At 44.7% G+C, this 22,548-nt stretch overlaps 1 protein-coding gene across 1 annotated transcript in view; it reads left to right on the top strand.

Moving 5' to 3' along the window:
* The window catches only part of LOC126284232 (tetratricopeptide repeat protein 28), a 778,784-nt gene that overhangs the window by 665,692 nt on the left and 90,544 nt on the right, over positions 1 to 22,548 (top strand). The window contains exon 2 of the mRNA XM_049983010.1: positions 20,190 to 20,441. Within this exon, the coding sequence (XP_049838967.1) occupies positions 20,190 to 20,441 (252 nt within the window). The remainder of the gene's footprint in view (positions 1 to 20,189; positions 20,442 to 22,548) is intronic.

The raw sequence follows: 22,548 nt of genomic DNA on the forward strand, positions 1-22,548 counted from the left end.
GAAACATGGACATTAATGAAATTCGATAAAACGCAAACTGGCATATTTGAAAGAAAGATCTTGAAGCAACATCTTGTGCTAATGGAAGAATATCGTGTCGGGAGCAGAAAATACAACTGTTATGGTTTCAGTCCGAAGACTGGTTTGATGCAGCTCTCCACCCTACGCTATCTTGTGCAAATCTCATCTCCGAATACACCTGCAACCTACATCCTTTTGAATCACTCGGTCTCCCTCCACGGTTCTTATTCCCATACCTCCCTCCTGTCTAAAACTGGTGATCCCTTGATGTCTCAAAACGTGTCCTATCAACCGATGCCTTCTTGTAGTTAGATTATGTCACATGTTTCTTTTCTCCCCAAAAATGGTTCAAATGGCTCTGAGCACTATGGGACTTAACATCTTACTTCAGTATTGCTCATCAGTGTGGGACGGAATATTTGATCACATCTTTGATCAAATCTTTGACAGTGTAATACCGGCCTTAGGAACATATTCAACGCAGCACCTGAAGGAATTAGGAGCGATGGAAGACCAGAGCTGAGATGAGAAGAAAGACTCAGAGAGGATGTAAGAAACATTTGAATTCAGAATTGAAGAAGTTCGGCATGAAACAGGAAAGAATGGAATATTCGTCTGCACAAGGGCAAGAAGGCGGCTAATCTTAGAGTGTGCACAACTGATTATGGAGTGCGTGGGTCGCAGTAGACACCGAGAGATGGAAAGACTGGCGCAAGATAGATGGAGGACGGTATCAAAGGAGTCGTAGAACTGGCAAAGCAGACAGAAGGAAAAGACGGCGCGCCGTCCAAACGGAAGTGAGCAGGAATTTTGTCGGGAGAGGCGCTGTGACGGGCGGGGTATCAGGGTCGTGACGAGCGGCGCGGTATCTGCGCTGCGCTCCCGTTTTCGCCTAAGTGGCAGCCTTGTACGGCATACGGGCCTAACGAGAGTTTATCAAAACGGAGCGTGTACTTATTTCCTGCGGCGCGGGCCCGTGGCCGATGAACCGCAGATAGAAGGCCAATCTTTATAAATAATGCGCTCCTTAATGACTCGGCTTCGGTCTCGTCCTCATTAAAGCCGGCCGGATCGGAGCCCTCTTTAATGACGTGATCTTTGTCGTGAGAGCGAGCTGGGAGGGGAGGTAGCATAGGGTAGGGTAGGGTAGCCAGCCTGCCCAAAAGCGGCGTATCATTCGCGTAAGCGGCGAGCGCCTCCGATGCACGACCGGTAGACAGCAATCCTAGCGCGAGCACCCTCCCAGTGGCTACTATCGAATAGCGGGTGGTTTGCCCCTCCAGGATGAATATTCGATACGTCGCAGTTCACACAGATGGGATAGGGTTGTATGGTCTTTAGAAAATCCCAACTATGTGCAACCAGTGCCTCGCTATCATTTTGTGGATGTCATCATGATACTTCTACATCTACATGTACATGACTACTCTTCAATTCACATTTAAATGCTTGGCAGAGGGTTCATCGAACCACAATCATACTATCTCTCTACTATTCCACTCCCGAACAGCGAGTGGGAAAAACGAACACCTAAACCTTTCTGTTCGAGCTCTGAGTTCTCTTATTTTATTTTGATGATCATTCCTACCTATGTAGGTTGGGCTCAACAAAATATTTTCGCATTCGGAAGAGAAAGTTGGTGACTGAAATTTCGTAAATAGATCTCGCCGCGAAGAAAAACGTCTTTGCTTTAATGACTTCCATCCCAACTCGCGTATCATATCTGCCACACTCTCTCCCCTATTACGTGTCATACAAAACGAGCTGCCCTTTTTGCACCCTTTCGATGTCCTCCGTCAATCCCACCTGGTAAGGATCCCGCACCGCGCAGCAATATTCTAACAAAGGACGAACGAGTGTAGTGTAAGCTGTCTCTTTAGTGGACTTGTTGCATCTTCTAAGTGTCCTGCCAATGAAACGCAACCTTTGGCTCGCCTTCCCCACAATATTATCTGTGTGGTCTTTCCAACTGAAGTCGTTCGTAATTTTAACACCCAGGTACTTAGTTGAATTGACAGCCTTGAGAATTGTACTATTTATCGAGTAATCGAATTCCAACGGATTTCTTTTGGAACTCATGTGGATCACCTCACACTTTTCGTTATTTAGCGTCAAATGCCACCTGCCACACCATACAGCAATCTTTTCTAAATCGCTTTGCAACTGATACTGGTCTTCGGATGACCTTGCTAGACGGTAAATTACAGCATCATCTGCGAACAACCTAAGACAACTGATCAGATTGTCACCCAGGTCATTTATATAGATCAGGAAAAGCAGAGGTCCCAGGACGCTTCCCTGGGGAACACCTGATATCACTTCAGTTTTACTCGATGATTTGCCGTCTATTACTATGAACTGCGACCTTCCTGACAGGAAATCACGAATCTAGTCGCACAACTGAGACGATACCTCATAGGCCCACAGCTTGATTAGAAGTCGCTTGTGAGGAACGGTGTCAAAAGCTTTCCGGAAATCTAGAAATACGGAATCAGCTTGAGATCATCTGTCGATAGGGCCCATTACTTCGTGCGAATAAAGAGCAAACTGCGTTGCACAAGAACGGTGTTTTCTGAAACCATGCTGATTACGTATCAATAGATCGTTCCCTTCGAGGTGATTCATAATGTTTGAATACAGTATTGCTCCAAAACCCTACTGCAAACCGACGTCAATGATATAGATCTGTAGTTCGATGGATTACTCCTACTACCCTTCTTAAAGACTGGTGGGACCTACGCAATTTTTCAATCTATCGGTGAGCGAGCGGTTGTATATAAGTGCTAAGTAGGGAGCTATTGTATCGGCGTAATCTGAAAGGAACCTAATCGGTATACAATCTGAACCTGAAGACTTGCCCGCATCAATCGATTTGAGTTGCTTCGCAACCCCTAAGGTATCTACTTCTAAGAAACTCATGCTAGCAGCTGTTCGTGTTTCAAATTCTGGAATATTCCATTCGTCTTCCCTGGTGAAGGAATTTCTGAAAACTACGTACAATAATTCCGCTTTTGCGGCACAGTCGTCGGTAACAATACCATCGGCACTGCGCAGCGAAGGTATTGACTGCGTCTTGCCGCTTGTGTACTTTACATACGACCACAATTTCTTCGGATTTTCTACCAAATTTCGAGACAATGTTTCGTTGTGGAACCTATTAAAGGCATCTCGCATTGAAGTCCGTACCAAATTTTGCGCGTCTGTAAATTTTAGCCAATCTTCGGGATATCGCGTTCCTCTGAACTTCGCATGATTTTTCTGTGCCTTGATACTTGATCGGGTCAAGTACACCACCCGACCAAAACACTGAAGCGCCCAGAAGATATGGTTAGATGACACACCATCGGCGTGTGTGTAAATGACTGGAGTTGCAATCAGTGCTCTGTAACAGATAGAACGGCCTCCATAGTGCATTACTGTTGTTCGTGTTTAGTGTTGCTACTAGACATAGTAGGGAATATAAGGGGTGTTAACTATTGTGTCTCATTGTTTAGAGGCACAAAACGTGTGAGTGTTTTCAGTTCGTTGCTAAATGCAAATAAGTAGGAGGCCGAATTGATAGGAGCTGAAGGAGTCCAGGTTGCAATAATATGCGGTACGGCACACTGTTAGAGAGAAGGATTATTATTCAAGAAACACATAGTACAATGAAATTACTTATCTTCGGTAGTTTGTAGGACTGCAGCTGCGGCTATGAACTGACAATCTCCGAACATGGAATACCATGAACTAATACAACATATTCCCAGGGACTAAGCCTGATGGGCCCTCCTTAGAGAATCAATTCAAACATTATACAACTGGCTGAGGGCCGATTATGAAAGTGCGTCTGCCTAGGTTGAAATCTAGCTAAGAAGTGAATGAGTCACACTCCAGTTCCGTCGAGCTGCACAGCCCGCTAGAGTGCGCTATGCTCGGCAGACGAAAGGCTGCAACCTTGTGTTGGCGCGGCGTTGCAGTAGTACCTGTGGCAATGATACTACATTAACAGCCGTCAGATGTTGAGTTATCGCTGTAAAAGACAGAGAGATGCGGCATTATCACACCTTACTTGAGAGGGGCCTCACACTCTGTCTCCATTTGGTCGGTTGGTCAATTCGTGCAACACTCAGAGTTGCGGTGCAATCGGATGAGACTGTGTCCCTATGTTGGACTGCATGGGAACTTGAGGGCAGTCATACTCGTCGTCAAGGTTCTAATCGACAATGTCTGACCATCGCAAGAAATGATCGCCGCATTGTGCACCAAGCGCAACATAACCTCTTCACATCCGGGCCTGCCGTCCGAGAAGTAGCAATGGACTCCGTGCAACATTCTCTGTCATCGCACACAATTGGTCGGACACTAGCAGAAAGCCGACTAGGGAATGTAGTCCCTCGAGTATGCTACCATTAACGGAACAAGGACTGCGTTTGGACTGGTGCTGTGACCGGGAAGCATGTACCGTTGACGGACGGCATCGCATTGCGTTCAACGATGAATCAGGGTCCTGCGTCACAGCGGATAGCTAACGACGGTGGTACGGCGGCGACCTGCAGAGAAGTCCCATGCTTCCAATGTTTTGGAGAGGTATGAGGGTGTTATTCTTCGCCTCATGATGTGGAGAGCCATTGGGTACGACTTTAGGTCACAACTGGTAGTTACTGAGATACCTGTGACGGCACATTTGTGCGTCACTGACATCATGGGTCTTAATGTATTACCAAGCAAGCCGCCAAAATGGCGTCCAACTGAAAGACCTGCATTAGGCCATTTGAGCCACACGAAATTATTGTTGTTATTCTGAGTAACCTCTCAAGCGACAGGGCATTTTTCAGCGGTACAACACTTGTCCACACATGGGACGTGCCCCTAGAACTGTCTGCGTGATGTTGAGGTACACCCGTGGCTGGCAAGATCCCTAAGCTCTGTCACCAACAGGACATGTGTGGGGACCAGTTCAGAAGTCATCTCCGTCCCAGTGGCTGCATCCAGGATGGCAAGGACCGTTTACAGCCGTTGTGGGCCAGCTTGCCTCAGGACAGGATACAACAGCTTTATGGCACGCTTCACAACCGAATCAGTGGATTCACTCAGGCCAGAGCGGATGCAATGTCAGATTGACAAGCGGGCTCATATTGTCATGTTCTTTGTAAATTTTATTCGATAGTGTAAACACTGAAATAACATCACATATCCTCTAAATCGTGAAATTTCGTTTCCTCCTTTCATTCTGGATACTTCTCTTTTGTCAGGCAGTGTATTTTTGAAGAGTGCGCGAATAGGACTTCTTATTTTGAACTGTTAAAACATGGTTGATACCTCAGCACAACTGCGAAGATCAAGTGTGCTTCCAGTAGGACGGAGTTCCAGCACGCTTTGCTACTCAGGCGCGTAAGTTACTTGACGAACAATTTTGAGACTTCTGAATTGGATGTGGTTCTACAAAATCTCCAAAAACACTAAAATAGCCACCCCAAAGTGCGGACCTTACCACTCTAGACAGATAATTATGGGGAATAATAAAGTCCCAGTGGCTCGGGTCAGATTAATAAAGAAGCTTGCAAAAATGATGAAGGAACTATTCGAAGCATAACTGCTGAGATGCTGGGCACATATTAAGGATTAATGCAGATGCACTGATCTTTGAGTAAGAATACGATGGAACACATATCTGCTGGATACATAGTTTTTACATGTAAATTATATGACATAACCATTTCCCCAAAGGACATGGTGACTTCTTGGACTCACTGTAGAATGTGAAGTGGTTGTCAAAAATAATTTTTTGACAGTTGATGTTGCGTCTTACGACTACTAATTGCGTTTGGATTATACTCTAAAGTACCAGATGTTACAGCAGGAGCGGAAGTTAATGACGGAACCATGTGGAATCAGGAGGAATTAATGGAAGTCGACTCGTGTCATAAATGCTGCTGCTGTTGCTGGTGGTGGTGTCTTGCTAGTTGGCTCTCAAAAGTCATCGTGAAGTCACTGACAACTCGAAGAACATACATGTGATACTAGAGAGAAGGCCCATATCTCCAGTAGACACACTATGCGCGTACACTCTGATTTGAAAATTGGAAATTTATGGTATGATCTTATGCGACCAAACTGCTGCGGTCATCGGTCCCTAAGCTTACACACTATTTACTCTAAATTTAAGTAGTTTACGCTAAGGACAACACACACAGCCATGCCCGAGGGAGGACTCGAACCTCCGACGGGGAGCGACTCTGATTTGACACTAAGAATTTGCAAGAATTTGATATACAACTGTCTTTAGAGAAATAAAAGTTGTAATTGAGCTGCTACTACAGTACTTCGGAATCTCGAGGTGTAGAGCATTGCTGACAGGAAACTGGCGGAATGCATCCGCGATTGAACAGAATGTAATTAGAAAGCTAAAACAGGATTCTTCGTGACATTGTAAACGCATCAGTCCCTGCCGTTTTCTCACTATTTATAGCTTCGCTTTAAGCGCAGGCACGTATAATTTAGTTCCTTTTTTCCTTTGCATGTACAGAGTAGCAAAACAGCCTCGGCAGCGCAAAATCAAAACAGAACAAAGCACCGGGAGTTAAGCTAAGGGCTTGTGGCAGTAGCGTCTTCTTTACTGAAGGCGGTAGCAGGTTAAACCAGTTTGCCGAACTGGAAAGCAGACCAGGGTTCCTCGAAATCAGATACCCGCCTGCCGAGTTCCTGTGCTCGCTCATTGTGAGCTATCAATATATCTGTCGACTGCAATTCCGCGCGTTCCCGTGTGTGCGGCCAGGGTGATACGGGGTCGCTCCTGCCTCCTTTGGTCGAATTAAAATGTCTTCAGTTTTACTTCACATTACCTGTCATTTCTTTCGTTTCCTTACTCTTCTGGGAGCCATTTAAATTCGGTATTAAATTTCTGTACACGATTTTTGTTTTGTATTGTGTTCTTGGTTTCTCCCATTCCTACCGTACATTTCATTTCATACATACACGTGGTGCATTATTCGCTCATATAAACGTGACATTTATTTGGTGAGTCTACACTTGTCCACCCGCACCACATGAGCAAACAATCCGTCTCACATATCCCTTACAGTAAGGGACATCGTTTGTTGGTTCTTGTAGAGGTCTGCATTCCTTCTGCGCCTATACTCGCCCTCGTCTGTCCTCGTTGCATCCAGGTATTTTTTCAAAATCTTTCTTTCCTTGTTTACTATTTCTCTTGGTGACATTTCAGTAAATACTTTCTACAACAACAAATTTTCCTAATTCTGGAGGGGTGGTGTAGTGTCTGATTTTGGCGGTCATTCAAAGATTACTCCTACAGTTCTTTGCAACTTCCAATTTTATCAGTTTTGTTTCACTACTTTGTGTCGAATCCATCGATCTGCGTAAATTTATGCAACTACTTTACTTATCAACTTCACTAATTTTCCCGTAATCTTACTAACGCTTCAGGTAAGGTCATGACTTCTCAAAAGACATTTGAAATCTAAGTTTCTCGGTTACTTTTTATGAGAAGATATTTGTAAAAGAGTTGCTACTAAATGCCTATAAAATAAATCGTTTTAGTAACAAACGCCGAACTCCACTTCCTCTATCTTCTTTCTCCTAGGATCTTTTTACTCTTTTCGGAACATTATTAAAGAGAATTGGCAACAAATCAGTCTTGTTTAATGCCCGTCCTAAAAGTGGACTCGCCCAAAATCTTCCGTGAATTTCGTTGAAAATAATAGTTTCAGTTACAGTCAGCGCCAGCTGATACAGAGCAGTATATATTTAGAATTTAGATGTTTGCTTTTAAAGTCCAGTCTCATATATTTACATTCATGGCATGCACTACACATTTTAAGTAATGACTAATGACTATTTTAGCCCTTCAATAGAGCACGTAACTAATGAGGAGGTATTGAATAGGATTGGGGAGAAGAGAAGTTTGTGGCACAACTTGACTAGAAGAAGGGATCGGTTGGTAGGACATGTTTTGAGGCATCAAGGGATCACAAATTTAGCATTGGAGGGCAGCGTGGAGGGTAAAAATCGTAGAGGGAGACCGAGAGATGAGTACACTAAGCAGATTCAGAAGGATGTAGGTTGCAGTAGGTACTGGGAGATGAAGCAGCTTGCACAGGATAGAGTAGCATGGAGAGCTGCATCAAACCAGTCTCAGGACTGAAGACAACAACAACAACAAGGTTCAAGGGTGTGTAAATTCCTAAGGCATCAAATTGCTGACTTCGTAGGTCTCTAGACTTACACACTACTTAAACTAACTTATACTAAGGACAACACACACATACACACACACACACACACACACACACACACACACACACACACACACACACACACACACACACACATGCCCGAGGGAGGACTCCAATCTCCGGCAGGAGGGGCCGTGCAATCCGGAGATGGCGCCTCGAACCGCGCAGCCACTCCACGCGACTTTTAACCCTTCATCCGTGAAGATGGTCTAAGACCGAAACCGGTAGAATTTGGGTTTAAAATAAAATCAGCTGATCGTTTAAATATGCATTTAATACATTACTTAACGGCTGTTGGCAGTCAACTTCCAAAAGTGTTTACAACAATTTTTTTCTTTTTTAAGCAGCAATTTCTTCATGTCAGTTTATTTTTGGACCATTATTTATGCAACCCGTTAATTTCCTTTTAATTTTGTGTCTCTGAACTTTGTTGTAGTCTTCGCATCTTTTTTTTCTGCGTAAATATCTTCATGTTTGCATACATACCAGACATCTTCATAGTATGAGCTGTATATTCCAGTCAGCCTGCAGCTACAAGTTTTGACGTCCACCGCCAAATTTACTGGTTTCTGGTTAACGTGTCTCATCAAACTGTCCCTTTTTCTAGTAATGATTCTTCATAAATTTTAATCTTTGCTTATTATATTTGACTTGTAACACGTATTACTACCTCTTTTCAATGCAAGTTTCCTGTTTATTAACTCAAGTGATCTTCGTTTATTGTATGTTTCGGCATAGTCATCTTCAGTTACTATTAAAGAGGTAAAAATAAATACGCGAAAGAACTGCATACTAATACTGCTGAGTTTTGATCGAACAAAGTAAAACGACAGCTGCCAGCACAGCACCACTAAGCGAAACTGGAGGGAAACTGCCGCAAGGTGACGCTATGTTACAATGCTATTAACATTTCATTTTTTATGCACTTTTAATGTATCTTTTTAATTTTATTTATTTTCATCTTTTATGCAGTGTCTAAGGATAACTGTGCCTAAACATGTAATAAATAAACGTCTTTTGATCGATATAGGCAGAAAATATTAATCAAACAGCAATACAATCGCAGACTAGTAGACAGAATTCGTAAACCAGTAAAACTGGTAAGTGGCCTAGCATGGGGCCAAGACACACGACCGTCATTTCATATTTATGCTCACCTGTGCAAATGTTGCAAGGACTTTCGCTCCTGTCACTGTTCACCGCTCCTTACTAATGCACCTGATCATAAATTTCCAGTTCCTCGTCAAACTACAACAGCGATTTCGCCTCTCCTACATTCCCTGTAAAATTAAGTCCCAACACCCCATTGTATCTCTCATGGTCTGGAACCGTGAGCTGCTGCCGCGACCCTATCAACACGTCCCATGTTCCTCTCCTAGCGTAACTGACAACACTGCCCGCCACCTCATATCGTGAATTCATTACCGAGCTTTTGCCCTCAGATAAGCCCTTGTCCATCCTACTGCTTTTACTCCATCCTTTCCCTGTCTAGTTGAAACCGTATCTGCCCCCAACACATATCTTACAACTCAGAGATTCTCTCCAAAACTCAGCTCCACGTCTTTACTATAACACCTAATCCAGCCTCACGTCCGTACCCAACCCTCCCGCCTGGTATTACAAAGACCTAGTAGTCCTAGAACAGTCAACATCTCGACAGATCAGAATCAGCTCACATTACATTCGCTTTAAGACAAAAAAGAAGGAAAGTAGACGACCTACCAAGAAGGAATTATCCGAATGGGACGGAAATTGGTAAATGTGATGTACACGTATGGGTAAACGAATTATTACAGTTTCAAAAACATTTGATAATTGTTCAAGGTAAAGGGCTTCACAAATTGGGCAAGTCAGTAACGCTTTGGTCCACCTCTGGATCTTATGGAAGTAGTTATTCGCTTGGCACTGAATGATAGAGATGTTGGTCCTCCTGATGGATATCGTGCTAAATTCTGTCCAAATGGTGCACTAGGCCGTCAAAATCCCGAGCTGGTTGGAGGGCCCTGCCTGTAATGCTCCAAACGTTCTCAATTGGGGAGAGATCTGGCGACCTTGTTGGCTAAGATAGGGTTTGGCAAACACGAAGGCAAGAGGTAGAAACTCTCGCCGCGTGCGGGCGGGCATAACGTTTCTGAAATGTAAGCCCGGGGTGGCTCGCTGTAGAGGGCAACAAAATGGGGCGTAGAAATCATCGGCGTACCGCTGTGCTGTAATGGTGCCGCTGATGACATTCAAAGAACTCCCACCGATTTCTGGAACGTCTCCGGACACGTCATTGCCGATTTTCCGACCTCATAAGACATTTCTACTCCAGTCAGTAAGACACGTTTGGATATGCCCCGGAGAGCGGCCCGACAACCAGGAGTGATGCTCTGGGGTGCCATTTCTTTTCATACCAGGGCTCCTTTCAAATGGTTCAAATGGTTCTAAACACAATGGTACTTAACATCTGAGGTCATCAGTCCCCTAGACTTAGAAGTACTTAAACCTAACCAACCTAAGGACACCGTAGCGGTCGCGTGGTTCCGGACTGAAGCGGCTAGAACCGATCGGCCGGCAGGACTCCGTGATTGTCTATTCTCGGCACCCTTACGACACAGCAGTTCGCCGACGATATTCTAAGCCCCGCTTTTCTGCCTTTTGTGGCAAGTCGTCCTGGGCTTACATTTCAGCATTTTTGTCTTAAAGTGTATACACAGGAAAATGACTTTTCATGTTCTTCAGATCTGATGTGTATTCTGCAATTGATCGGCGTTTCTAACCATCCTGACAAATGGCGGCGCCGTAGTGAATCGCCGGCCCCGGTAGCCGTGCTGTTCTAGCACTGCAGTCCGGAACCGTGGGACTGCTAAGGTCGCAGGTTCGACTCCTGCCTCGGGCATGGGTGTGTGTGATGTCCTTAGGTTAGTTAGGTTTAAGTAGTTCTAAGTTCTAGGGGACTTATGACCTAAGATGTTGAGTCCCATAGTGCTCAGAGCCATTTGAACCATTTGAACCGTAGTGAATCCTCAGTGGGCGCCTATGCACGAAATTCTTTACAGGCAACGTGCTGTACGTGAATCTTGTTTGTGGAAAAAGAAACTGCGGTGAATATCCATAAACGTTTGTGTGCAGTGTATGGCAACGACGGAGATGATAGGAATAATTTTGGGCTATGAGCCGAGAGACTTGAAGTGTCAGGAAGTGCAGAAACTGAGCGTCGCGATCGGCCACGTTTTTGACGTCTTGTCACAGTCACTGATCCCGACGTGGTGAGTCGCTCGGATGCCATTATTCGTGCAGACCGGCCCATCCCAACCCGGCAGTCGGCACTACAGTTATCAGTGCGTGTACAGTGGTTGGGGCTCTAGGATATTCAAAGGTGTGCTCAAGACAGGCTCCACGAATGCCCACAACAGATCACAAGACTCAGAGAAAAACCATCTGATCTGAACTATTGGAGCAGTTTGAGGCCAATGGAGACCTTTCTGTTACGGATCATTACAGGTGACAAAAAATGGTTCAAATGGCTCTGAGCAGTATGGGACTTAACGTCTGAAGTCATCAGTCCCCTAGAACTTAGAACTATTTAAACCTAACTAACCTAACGACAGCACACACATCCATACCCGAGGCAGGATTAGAACCTGCGACCGTAGCAGTCGTGCGGTTCCAGACTGAGCGCCTACAACCGCTCGGCCACCTCGGCCGGCTTACAGGTGACAACATGTGGCTGCATTACTATGAATCGTAACGATAAGGCAGTCACTGGAGTGGCATCGGCAGTCAACAAGAAAGAAGAAATTCGAGATAGCTCTCTCTGCTGTCAAAGTGACGATGACAATCTTTTGGGATAGTGATGATGTGGGTGATTAGGCAAAACAGTCAACCAGTAATACCGAGGCATGTGTGAACAAAGTCAGTAACTGCTGCCGATGTGTTTTGACTGATCGGAATCCAGAAGAAATCTCGCTGTTACACGAAAAATGCAAGGCCACATGTAAGTCTCAGAATCCGGGAAGACGTCGCCAGACTGATTTGGAAATAATTGCCTCATTCACCCGAAAGCCCAGATCTCGGGAGCAGAGGGAAAAAGGACAGCCATACTTTCTGCATACAGAGCTCTAGTATCAGTGACACGCCACCGCGACTTGCTTGCTGCACCAGATACAGAGCGAGCGAGAGCAATTGAGAACTGTGATAGCATATCGAGGCGTTGAAACACACACGGTGAAACTTCCTGGCAGATTAAAACTGTGTGTCGCACCGAGACTCGAACTCGGAACCTTTGCCTTTTTCGGGCAAGTGCTCTGTCATCTGAGTTACCCAAGCCCCGTCCTCAGAGCTTTACTTACTGGCTTAGCCACAGCCTGAGAGATGTTCCACTTGCCCGCGAAAGGCAAAAGTCCCGAGTTCGAGTCTGGGTCCGGCACACAGTTTTAACCTGCCAGGAAGTTTCACATCAGCGCACACTCCGCTGCAGAGTGAAAATCTCATTCCACACACGGTGAAGGTTATGTAGCGCGCCGTGCACACACTGTGAGAACAGCACTGAGCCGAATATCTTGTGCTGGACGTTAACCTCTCAGGCACCGAGCCGTGGTCAGCGTCTGCGCGAACAGCTGTCCTCAGCAGGAGAGAAGACGACGCGCCGGCGCCATTGTTAGAGGGTCGCGGGGTGACTCGGCTGCGGGACCATTGTCTTCTGTGTTCTGCGTTGGGGGAGCCTTCCGGCTGGCGGCTGCAAGGGTCGCCGCGCTGACCCCTCTGCTCTTCGCGGAAGAGTTACGAGTCGCGCCCCGCGCCGTATTTGAAATGGACATTCCTATCTGTGGCGCGCCTCGCCTTTTTATTCCGCGCGCCGGCGGGCCACGTCTTTTGTTTGGGAAATTATAAGGTGCCGAAACGCCGAAAGAATGTCCAGGCGTTATCGAATAGGACGCGCTCAATAATCTCGCCCATCGCCTCTCGCCGAGTTATGGCCCACGCGGAACCCTCCGGCCACGCCTCTCGCTCTCCGCCATTAGAATTTCTATCAGGTCAGTAACCCTAACTGTAACGGAAGGACAAGGATTTTTGCACCGGTACAGTCCGTCAAAAAAAAAAGAAAAAGAAAAAAAAGAAAAAAACATAGATACATTGAGGGTGACAGAAGTCATTGGATAGCGATATGGGCGGTATTGTCGCGTATACAATGTATAAAGGGGTACTGTACTGGCGGAGCTGTTATTTGTACTTAGATGATTCCCGTGAAAAGTTTCCGACGTGATTATGGACGCAAGCCGAGAATTAATAGAAAGTGGAATGGTAATGGGAGCTCTACGCATGGAACATTCTATTTCGGAAATTCAATATTCCGGTCCACAGTGTGAAGAGTGTGCCGACAATACCACGTTTTAGGCATTACTGTCACCACGCTGATGGCCTCCGCTTAACGACCGAGAGCAACGGTGTTTGCGTAGATTTGTCACTGCTTGACATAACCGCAGAAATCAGTATGAGACGTACGGCGAACTTATCCATTAGGAAAGTGTGCTGAAATTTGGCGTTAATAAACTATGGCAGCAGAAGACCGACGCGAGGGTCTTTGTGAACAGCACGACATCGCCTGCAGCGCCTCTCCTGGGCTCGTAACTATATCGATGGACCCTAGACGATTGGAAAACCGTGACCTGGTCAGATGACTCCCGATTTCAGTTGGTCAGAGCTGATGTTAGGGTTCGAATGTGGCGGAGACCCCACAAAGCAATGGACCCAGTTTGTCAACAATGAACTGTGCAAGCTGGTGGTGGCTCCATAATGGTGTGGTCTATGTTCACATGGAATGAACTGGGTCATAGTTATGTTGGGTTGCTTGGAGACTATTTGCATCCATTCATGGACGCCATCTTCTCAAGTAACGAAGGAATTTTTATGGTTGACAGTGAGCCGTGTCACCGGGCCACTGGTTTGAACAACGTTCAGGACAATCCGAGCGAGTGATTTGGCCACCCAGATGGACCGACATTAATCCCATCGAATATTTATGGAACATAATCGAAACGTCAGTTCGTGAACAAAATCCTGTAACGGTAACACTTTTGCAATTATGGGCGGCCATACAAGCAGCAGGGCTCAATATTTGTGCAGGAGACTTCTAAGGACTTGTTGAATCCACGCCACGTCGACTTGCTGCAGTACGCCTGACGAAAGGATGTCTGAGCGATGTTAAGAGGAATCCCATGACTTTCTGCTACTCACTGTAGTGCGCGTGTCGACCTCGAGACCTGCACTCGATGACTTTAACAACAGCGTGCAGAAACCATGCTCTCTTTAAACGTGAAAAAGCGCGAGATAGCGCTCGTAACAAGGAAAAACAGCGATCGCGATACTACCCTATGACAAAAGCAGTGATCAACATCTAGAACACGTCCCATCGTTAACGATAATGCCGCAGTCGCGTCATACAGTGCTGTAGCCTTGTTACCGTCTGATACCTGGAACGAAACTAGCGCCCCAAACGGCCAGAAAACCTACTGTCTCTTAGCCATGCGTCCTGTTTGTTTTTAATTATTTTCCACGTAATTTATGTAGTAATTATCATACTTTAGGTTCCTAAGTCTTTAGAAAATTAGCAAGCGATATGAAAAATCGTAAAATACTTTTAAACAAAGCTAAAATTCGTGAATAGAACGACGTAAGCTGCAACTTTCGAAATTATTTCGTTTCTCCCTACTGCTCCACGTTTTATAGTGGACGCCAAAACACAGTATTTTCCATTCTGAGGCCGTACAGTGCGGAACTGGTATGCTATGAGGCAAAATTGCCGTGAGCGCAGGAACAATCAACCAACAGACGCACCAGATTGAAGAAACCCGATTGGTAAACTACCATGTCTTACTGTATGAAGAAGTTCGTATAACTGCTTGCTGAACGTTATCGTCCGACAGGAGTCGTCAGCCCTTCATGGTCTTTTTTATGGGATCGAAGGCCTGATAACAGCATGCTGAGAGATCTATAGGGCGGGTGCTCGGGTGTCTCCTACTTCAGTTGGCATAACTTGTGCGTTACGACATGTACGATATGGGGACGTGCGTTATCACGACAAGCACGAAACTTGGAGCAACATTCCACAACGGTGGTTTTCGACAAACATGGTGCCCCATACACATTCTACCGGTGTTTGCCCTCGAGCAGCCAAGAAAACGCTGATTCTGTTTCGACGCATTTGGTAACGTCGCTTTTGCTACACGCACGTGGGAAATACACAAATGCCACACCAGTTCCTATCCTACATGTCGGTGCTTATATACACACACCGGAGTTTCGGTTCGTTCCATATACGGTGCAGCAATGCCTGCAAACGGATACTTTTTGGTCACGACTTATACAACACATTTAATGGTTTCCTCATCTGGGTTAACAGAAAATGGCGTCTTTTTTAAGCCCTTGTGTCAAGCAGATTTTACAAAAATGTGTTTTTGTCTCTCCAGTTGGCTTCTATTATACCAGTTAACTACCGCGCCACCGAGTCTTTAAAGAATCGAACTCCCACGTGTCAAATAGCTTAAAATGTCTGATTAAGTTGCAAATGATATAATGTGTTAAATGTTTTACGTTAACAACGTAAGCGGCAGAAAGTTCGGAAAAGATTTCCAATTATGTTTAAAGTTTTATGGAAGTCGTTAATTTCTCTCAGTATCGAACATTGGATGAGTTAACATGCGCTTCATTGTAAGGAATAGCTAGTTTTCTCGGTTCGTTACTTATATGAAGTCATGTCTCCCGGACTGTGAGTCGTACATGGTATAATTGTGCAGGAATATTCAATGCTATATGTGGACACTGTCTCCAAAATGTGTTGCAAACAGGGGTCCAGTAAAGAAGTAATTAATTAGGACGTTATATCCGAAGCTGTGGTTTTACTGCATGAACAGCGAAAATGTAGTAACCAGTAAATTATCTTCATTTCATTATTTTGTGGGAGGTGTCAACGAGCCGGCCGCGGTGGTCTCGCGGTTCTAGGCGCGCCGTCCGGAACCACGCGACTGCTACGGTCGCAGGTTCGAATCCTGCCTCGGGCATGGATGTGTGTGATGTCAAGAATTGCATGGAATACTGAAAATCAAATTTTTGTTGCCTCTGGAATCTGTTAGGTAGACAATCAGCAGTTGCTATCGAGTGGCCGTTTAGTAATACAGGGTGTTAACAGAAAGGTATGGCCAAACTCTCACGAAACATCCCTCACGCGTAGAGAAAGAAAATGTATGGACAAGGGTCCGGAAATGCTTTATTTCCATGTTAGAGCTTATCATATTAATCAGGGGAACACACAGAAACAGAATGTACCATGAATGTATATGAAACATTTTCTTACATGAAATGTTCAACAGCGTTTGTGAGTGCTCCGGTATTGCCATGCTGAAGGTGAAGGTGTCCCATGTGTGGACGAACTGATAGAACTGCTCAAATTATCGAAAGGAGGTTTTGCAATAAAGATAGTGTTCAGAGTGGCACGTACATTTTACACAGGGTTAAATCACTCAACTCTCATATCAGCTGAGTTCTTTTTAAGGATCGGAGAACCTACTCAAAGGGATTCGGAAGTTCTTGAAGACAAGTAACGCTCATTTATGTTGGAGCTGAACATTTTCTCAAAAAATCAGAGAAATACGATAAAACTGAGACACAAAGGCCGGCCATTGTGGCGCTTCAGTCCGGAACCGCGCTGTTGCTACGGTCGCAGGTTCGAATCCTGCCTCGGGCATGGATGTGTATGATGTCATTAGGTTAGTTAGGTTTAAGTAGTTCTAAGTCTAGGGGACTGATGACCTCAGATGTTAAGCCTCATAGTGATCAGAGCCATTTGAACCAGTTTTTTTAGAGACAAGGTTACCCGTGTCTCCTGTTGCGGTTTAGCTATTGGCAGGCCTAGCGGGTGTCTCTCACTAGGCTCGGCCGTTACTTGCACCAAGAAGATAAGCCGAGAGGGCTAAAGCAAATCATATTTCTTCTTGGTATTACTTACGTTAGATTACAAAAATAGACAGTGAGCTATAATTTTTGTAAACTGAACTTTGGTCTAACGTTTAATGTATCAGAAGGGATTTAGGAAAATTAAAAATCGTAGAGGGAAACCAAGGGATAAATAAAGTAAGCAGAGTCAGAAGGAAGTAGGTTGCGGTAGTTACTCAGAGATGGAGGCTTGCACAGGATAGAATAGTATGGAGAGCTGCATCAATCCACTCTTTGGACGGAAGACCACAACAACAACAACAACAACAACAACAACATCAAATGACTGTGATCATTATTTTTTTCATTTCCAATCCTATGGTACATGATTTTGATGATTTTTATTATGATAACTAGTAAAAATAACAGGTGCAATAACATGGACGAAAATATAAAACAGTGAAAATAAAGAAACAAAATCGAAACATGTACATAAAATATAATTAAAATCACACAAAGATTCCGTATGATAAAAACCATTTAGGAAAATTAGGATTAAGCACACAGTTTTCTGTGAAAATAGCCGCATTTTCACCACGTAGTTTCTCATTTAAAACTGTGGCATATCATTCGGCTGCTTACTTGCCATCGGAAAAAAAAGAAACACCGTCTATCCATTTACCATAAGAAACCGTCTCATACATGGAGAAAATGAACGTCAGCAGCCCGATTCAGCTAAGATGTTCATCTCAGATATTTCAAGAATCGTTTACGATATTGTAATTCTACGTATTTTCACATAAATGAATTTCAGGAAAACTTTTCCTAAATGATGTATAGTCTCTTGTAGCTATACTGATTGCGGAGATATCACTATCCACTTTGTTTTTTGAAATGTAGCAATGATAATTTTCTCAGTTAATACCATAGATTCCAAAAATACGAATTCCGAAAGATGATACAAGCTTTTCAGGAACAACATCAAACTTAATGTCGTCTTACGCGAAAGTTCGTGTTGTTATGCGGAATGGTCGCGTCCGTTGACATGGCGCTAACAGCGTGATACAGACAAGAGAGAGTAATTGCAAATGATCTCTGAAATTGTTAGTACGTCTCCAGTTTTATTCGACGATGGACGTAATATTTTTGCATATTATTTCCGCCTTAAGTGCACCTACTAACAATGAGACAAGCAAGAACGGCACGATTTGGAAACCAAAACTTACGGAAGTACGTCATGTGAATACCATGCCATTTTCATACGTATGGCACCTTTTCCTTGGCAGGTATCTTTCTGTTGAGTTACGTTCACATCACTGCGTCCCCTTTCGTGACGCCAGTGTAGCAGTATCATTCAAAAAGGAACGAGCTGGAGGCTGTAAAATGAAAACTGCTGAAGGGATCTTAATGCCATAGATGTGTAACAGCGCTGAGCCCCAAACTACAGTGGTAGATAGAGGGACATGGGTGCATACACGCACATGACGACAGAGTGACGGTAGATCGTCCACAGTAGTGCCGAAACAGAGAAATGGGGGCTTTAAAATAACACAGCAAAAGATGTAATGCGTTTCCTTACAACAGGAGTGTGGGAGCGCTGAGCGCTGAATGTCCGTTGCAGTTCCGACGCCAGTCCGGCCTCTGGGACAATGACTGCCACCGTAACTTACTGGTCGTCAGTAATGAGGACTAATAAGGTTGTCCTCAACGTCAACAAGACGACAGCAGTCTGTTTACCAATGAAACGACTCAGACTAGAACAATTAGAAGCGTAGGGCTAAAGGACTCCGAGGTCCTCCCAAGCCGCATGCCTTGGAATCACTTTAGATACCAGCCCACTGTTCCACAAACACATGATCTGGAACAAAAGACAAAAATTCGTCTCTGTCAAGCAACATTCCTTCTGGTCCTCCTTTACTGTAGTGGCGTTTGGAGTATCGCCAATAACACACAACTCTAGAAACGCCACGTAATCCAAAATAAAATCCTGTGCTGGATCTTCAGACCACCCAGCTGACTTCATCTTTGATAAGCACAAAGCTAAACCCCTAGTTACGACTGTAAAAGCCATGTGGAGAAAAACAGACAAACTCTTTTTTAAAAATAGTGCTCGCACAATCCCCAGCGACGCCACGACTACAAAGTGCCCCTCTGTCTTACAACTAACAGACAGAGCGTTCTTCAACTGAAGGAAGACCTTATAAGGTGAGACGTCAACAAACCCTGAACCCCATCACAGCCTGTTCCTTTAGAAGAAAGATGTCATAAGCCAACCTGTTACCTGCAGCTTCGCCCACAAAAAGCACATATATGACACACACTGCCTCCTGTTCCTCGTCCTCTCTCTGTCCATATCCTTGTCACCCACCCTGTCCATCTCCGTTGCTTCTTCCTTTTCTACCTTCCCACTACGCTTCTTCATCCTCCACATGCCTCCTAGCCCTTCCTGCCCTTCTCTTTTTTTCCATCAACTCGTCCACCCTCTCTCTGTCCACCTCCTCCCTCCTCTCTGTGCATCAATCAACTCCTCACCTTCTCTCTGTGTCGATCTCGTCCTTCTACCTCTGTGTGTCCATCTTCCCCTCCACCATCTCTGTGTGCCCAGTTCCTCCTCCCCTGTTGCTCTCTGTCCAAATCCTCTACACCCCTTTCTCTGTCCATCTCACCCTCCCCCTCTCAATTCCAACTCCTCATCATCTCTGTTTCTGCTCATGCACAGTCACACCCACTCGCGTGTCTTCCTTGTGGAATGTATTGCAAGACGGCCAACATAACAGACCTGTCATGTGGGGCAGCCTAGATGTCAGGGATTACAAACTGTATTCATCCCTACCCTCACCTGTATGGGAGCTAGGTGGTTATTAATCCCATGGTACTTCTTCCCACACAATAAGTAGTGTGTGTACCAAATTATGTTGAAATCGATCCAGTGGTTTAGGAGGAGATGTGGAACACACGCACACACTCACTCGCTCATCCAGTTTTATATATGTGTACATAACAAGTGCGATCCCCCTGCAGGTGGAGGGCACCGCGGAGCTGCCGGCGGCGAGTCGCGCGCTGTTCCTGGAGAAGGCGCGCCAGAGCAACGCCGCGTGCCAGGCGGGCGACTACGCGACGGCCGTGGCGCTCTACACGGACGCGCTGCAGCTCGACCCCACCAACCACATCCTCTACTCCAACCGCTCCGCCGCGCTCGTCAAGATGGGCCAGTTCGCGCAGGCGCTGCAGGACGCCATCCGCGCGCGCGAGCTCAACACCAAGTGGCCCAAGGTATTACGTTCACACCAGGAATAGCACTCCTTGTTCCTTCGCTTTGCTTCTAATCAGTCGTTCGAGTGGCTTGATGCTACTCTCATCTTCTCGTGGAAAAATTCTCATTCTCGCGTAAGTAGTTCTTTAAAAGCCCGTTTCATGTAAGCGAATTCCTATTCAAAATCGACTACCTGCCAGCGTGTAATTCAGCCAGCAGTCGCTTCACGAGTAGGTCGGTGACGTGGAGTCGGTGATCAGTTGGCTGTGCCGAGTGTAGAGTTCTTTAATCTTGAGTGTGCTGCGCTCTGCGCATGTGTAGAAATAGGGGACTGCGACGTTCTCTGCTAACATCGGAAGTTAACCTAATCTCGCTCGTGCTATAGTGAATGATTTTGTGCTTTTGTGTCTTCTTAAACTTTGATTGCTTTATTTTCGTGACAAATTGTCTAGCCTGCACGACAACGTGATTTTTTCGTAGTTTTGTTCTCCCGCAACAGAGACATAATATCATAAAGTAAAAAAATAACGTAAATAGATAAACATTTCAGTGATAACTGCTCCAACTCGAAAAATGTCTCTATTGAAGCAGAAAAATAATTTTAGATGTTATTTGGCGTTTAGGAAGAAAAGAGACAAACGATAAAGTAGAAACGCTACATACTGCCATCTAAATATTGTTCAATGTGCTTGTATTTATTTTATCAAACAAATAAATGATGATGTTTCGTAAAGTTTGTCAGACAATTTCCATTTTCTTCAGTTTGCACCATTGTGAAGATGTTATAGTACAACAATATTAAGCACATTCGCAATGAGTTTTGCTTTGCTTGTTAAGAGCCTCTTCTGCCATTGCTAGTTACTTAACGCCATAACCATATTCCAGGTTACTGCAAGAAGGGTGCTCCCTTAAACCGCAGTTCCACAGCAGACAGAATTCAGGACATACGCATTTTTGGAACCGACGTGTAAACACAAACGACCACTCGAGAAAAGAAGGGAGCTTCAGTACAAGAATAATACGCTACGGGCGCTACACGTCCACTTGCCTCGAGTAGTCGATTGAGAAAAGAAAGTCGTTCAAGTAAAAGGGTTTGAAGACAGTATCTGACGCATCAGATACGATTTCCGCTACCGATGAGTGCAATTGCCTGTATCGCTGAACTCGCCTACATTCACTGCAAAAAGTGGGTGGAAACCAAGACGACGGAAATAGATCACTTGCGCTAAATCAGCAGGGCACGAAAAGTACGACGTTTTGGAAATAGCCAATTTATGCTACGTAAAAGACATGGTAAATCTAGAATTAGTCAGGAAAATCGGAAAAAATACATGAAGTTAAAATGACTGGAAATATAACTAGATTAATATTGTGCGAAATTGATGGTGTGAAAAAAATATCTAAAGTGGTTGATGTAGCCTAGTTGTCCCTTGTAAAAAGTGTTGTGATAATCCAAGTTAAAACACATTGCTGGAAACTTGAACTGTCCTGGGAGAACAATTTTAAATCTACAGAACACGAGGTTGTGATAGCAAATCGAGGTGGTTCATGTTGGCGCATGATGGAGGACTGAGTCAAACCTGCCCACCACAACTGCAATACCATTTTAAAGAGAACAAGTGTTAATTTACTACTTTCATTATAAGCTCATGTGACGCCTAAAAATTAAGGCTGAAGCGCAATAAATGAATAAACAAGTTTTAATCACAAGCTATTGACTTCTTAAGGATAACATGCGTTTCTTTCATAAAAAAGTAGGCTATTTCCGCCATCTTTGGAAACTTTTCCTGGCCTTTTAAACTAGCACAGTTGGCTCATTCGAAATTTCCAACTTTAAAACGATGTATTTTTTCAGTTTCTCGTCAAGATTCAAGATTTGAATTTTCGCCATTTTTTGACAATACGTCTATTTCTGCCATCTAGGGTTTTCCAGACATCTTAATTCAGTACAGTACAGTTTCTCCTACAATTTTAGTGGAAGAGATGGAGCGCGCTGCCTGCATCACTGTAAGAAATGACATATTTTGCGCCACAGAGTTGTGGCGGGATCCATCTGACCTATTACGTACAACATTTTCCGTAATCTATTTTCCATTTTCTAGTGTTGTCTTCCCCTGCAATTTTCCC

Source organism: Schistocerca gregaria, chromosome 8, assembly GCF_023897955.1.
Source record: "Schistocerca gregaria isolate iqSchGreg1 chromosome 8, iqSchGreg1.2, whole genome shotgun sequence".
Classification (NCBI taxonomy): domain Eukaryota; kingdom Metazoa; phylum Arthropoda; class Insecta; order Orthoptera; family Acrididae; genus Schistocerca; species Schistocerca gregaria.